Consider the following 1,342-nt stretch of genomic DNA (forward strand, 5'->3'; position numbering starts at 1 on the left):
TATATGTATGTATGTATACATATATATATATATATATATGTATATATATTCTACAATATGCTCATTGACTATGTCAAATACGGAGGGTGTGAACCTCACCAAGTCATTTGGTATACAATAACCACACGTCCCTTTGAAATTCTATTTCACGGTTTATTACATGACTTCTCGAAAGAACATACTTAATACTTCCCTTTTGTAGTAGGAAATCGGTTGACAATAGAAAACAGGAGATCACTTTATTCGTGTCATCACTATTTTGGCGGCACCAGTCTACCAATCGCATCGCAATAATTCATTTTATCATCATGCAGAACATACATAAATGATTGAATCGTATACGTTTTAACGTAAATCCATACTCAACCCACCCCCCCCAGTGTATATGAAACTAAATCTACACGAAAGTTCTACATAATATTGCATAACGTTCAACTTCAAAAAAAATGCAAAAACGATCAATCAAAAACGGTGGTTAGAATTAACACGCTGCCTGTGTAGTGTGTAACCTCCTGCCACCTGATGTCTGGAATCTTTATAAATGTTATATGTTTACTATTTAAATGCCTACTTACTTACTTACGTATACTTAGTTAGTGACTTACTTGCTTACTTACTGACGATTGACTTGAGTCATGGGGTATGTACTTCAACAGTTTTCTCATGAGCATTCAGTAGCAACGCGTGCATTGTGGAGCCTAGCTACCACTTCAGATCTCACTCCATCTACCTGTGAATAGTTTCCAGGATAACATTTGGTTTCTAGGAACTCGTTATATATATACATATATAACGTGTGTATTCAAAGTCTCTCTCCCATGTACAACGATGGAAGTCGAGTGTATCATTATTGACAACGAGACATGCGATGGCGACGATAACAATATAACCCTGGAGGGGGAACCAAATATACTACCCAATTCTGGCGAATTTTGCAAAATAGCAGATAAGGAGGTTGCCAAGACAAACACCGCAATCAAAAGTGTCTTGCTCGACCCACAATATAATCAACCCGACAGTACGGTCACCGTGCAAGATACGGATGCGAAGGAGGACGACCACCCTACTAATTCTAATAACGCGACAAATTTGACTAATGCGAGTAATTCGATTAGTTCGATCGATGACATTGCGTCCACATTACTGTGTCCTGTGGGGTGTGGCGCTTGGCTGGCAGAGTGTCATATGAGTCGACATGTCGATCAACACTTTGCACAAAACACCGCCGTGCAGCAGAGAGACGCGAAGAGGTACGATTGTGTATTCTTGTCATTGGATGCGTTCGTTGCTACATTCTTATTGTATATTCTGTATATATGTACAGGTAGAAATATCTATATAT

General features: G+C 38.7%; 1 protein-coding gene across 1 annotated transcript in view; it reads left to right on the top strand.

Moving 5' to 3' along the window:
- Positions 1 to 828: 828 nt before the first annotated feature.
- SARC_05154 (hypothetical protein) overlaps positions 829 to 1,342 on the top strand; it is a gene marked incomplete at both ends in the record, with an annotated part of 6,118 nt that continues 5,604 nt past the window's right edge. The window contains one exon of the mRNA XM_014300985.1: positions 829 to 1,250. Coding sequence (XP_014156460.1) covers positions 829 to 1,250 — 422 coding nt within the window. The remainder of the gene's footprint in view (positions 1,251 to 1,342) is intronic.

The sequence above is a fragment of the Sphaeroforma arctica genome (genome assembly GCF_001186125.1).
Source record: "Sphaeroforma arctica JP610 unplaced genomic scaffold supercont1.319, whole genome shotgun sequence".
NCBI classification, from domain to species: domain Eukaryota; class Ichthyosporea; order Ichthyophonida; genus Sphaeroforma; species Sphaeroforma arctica.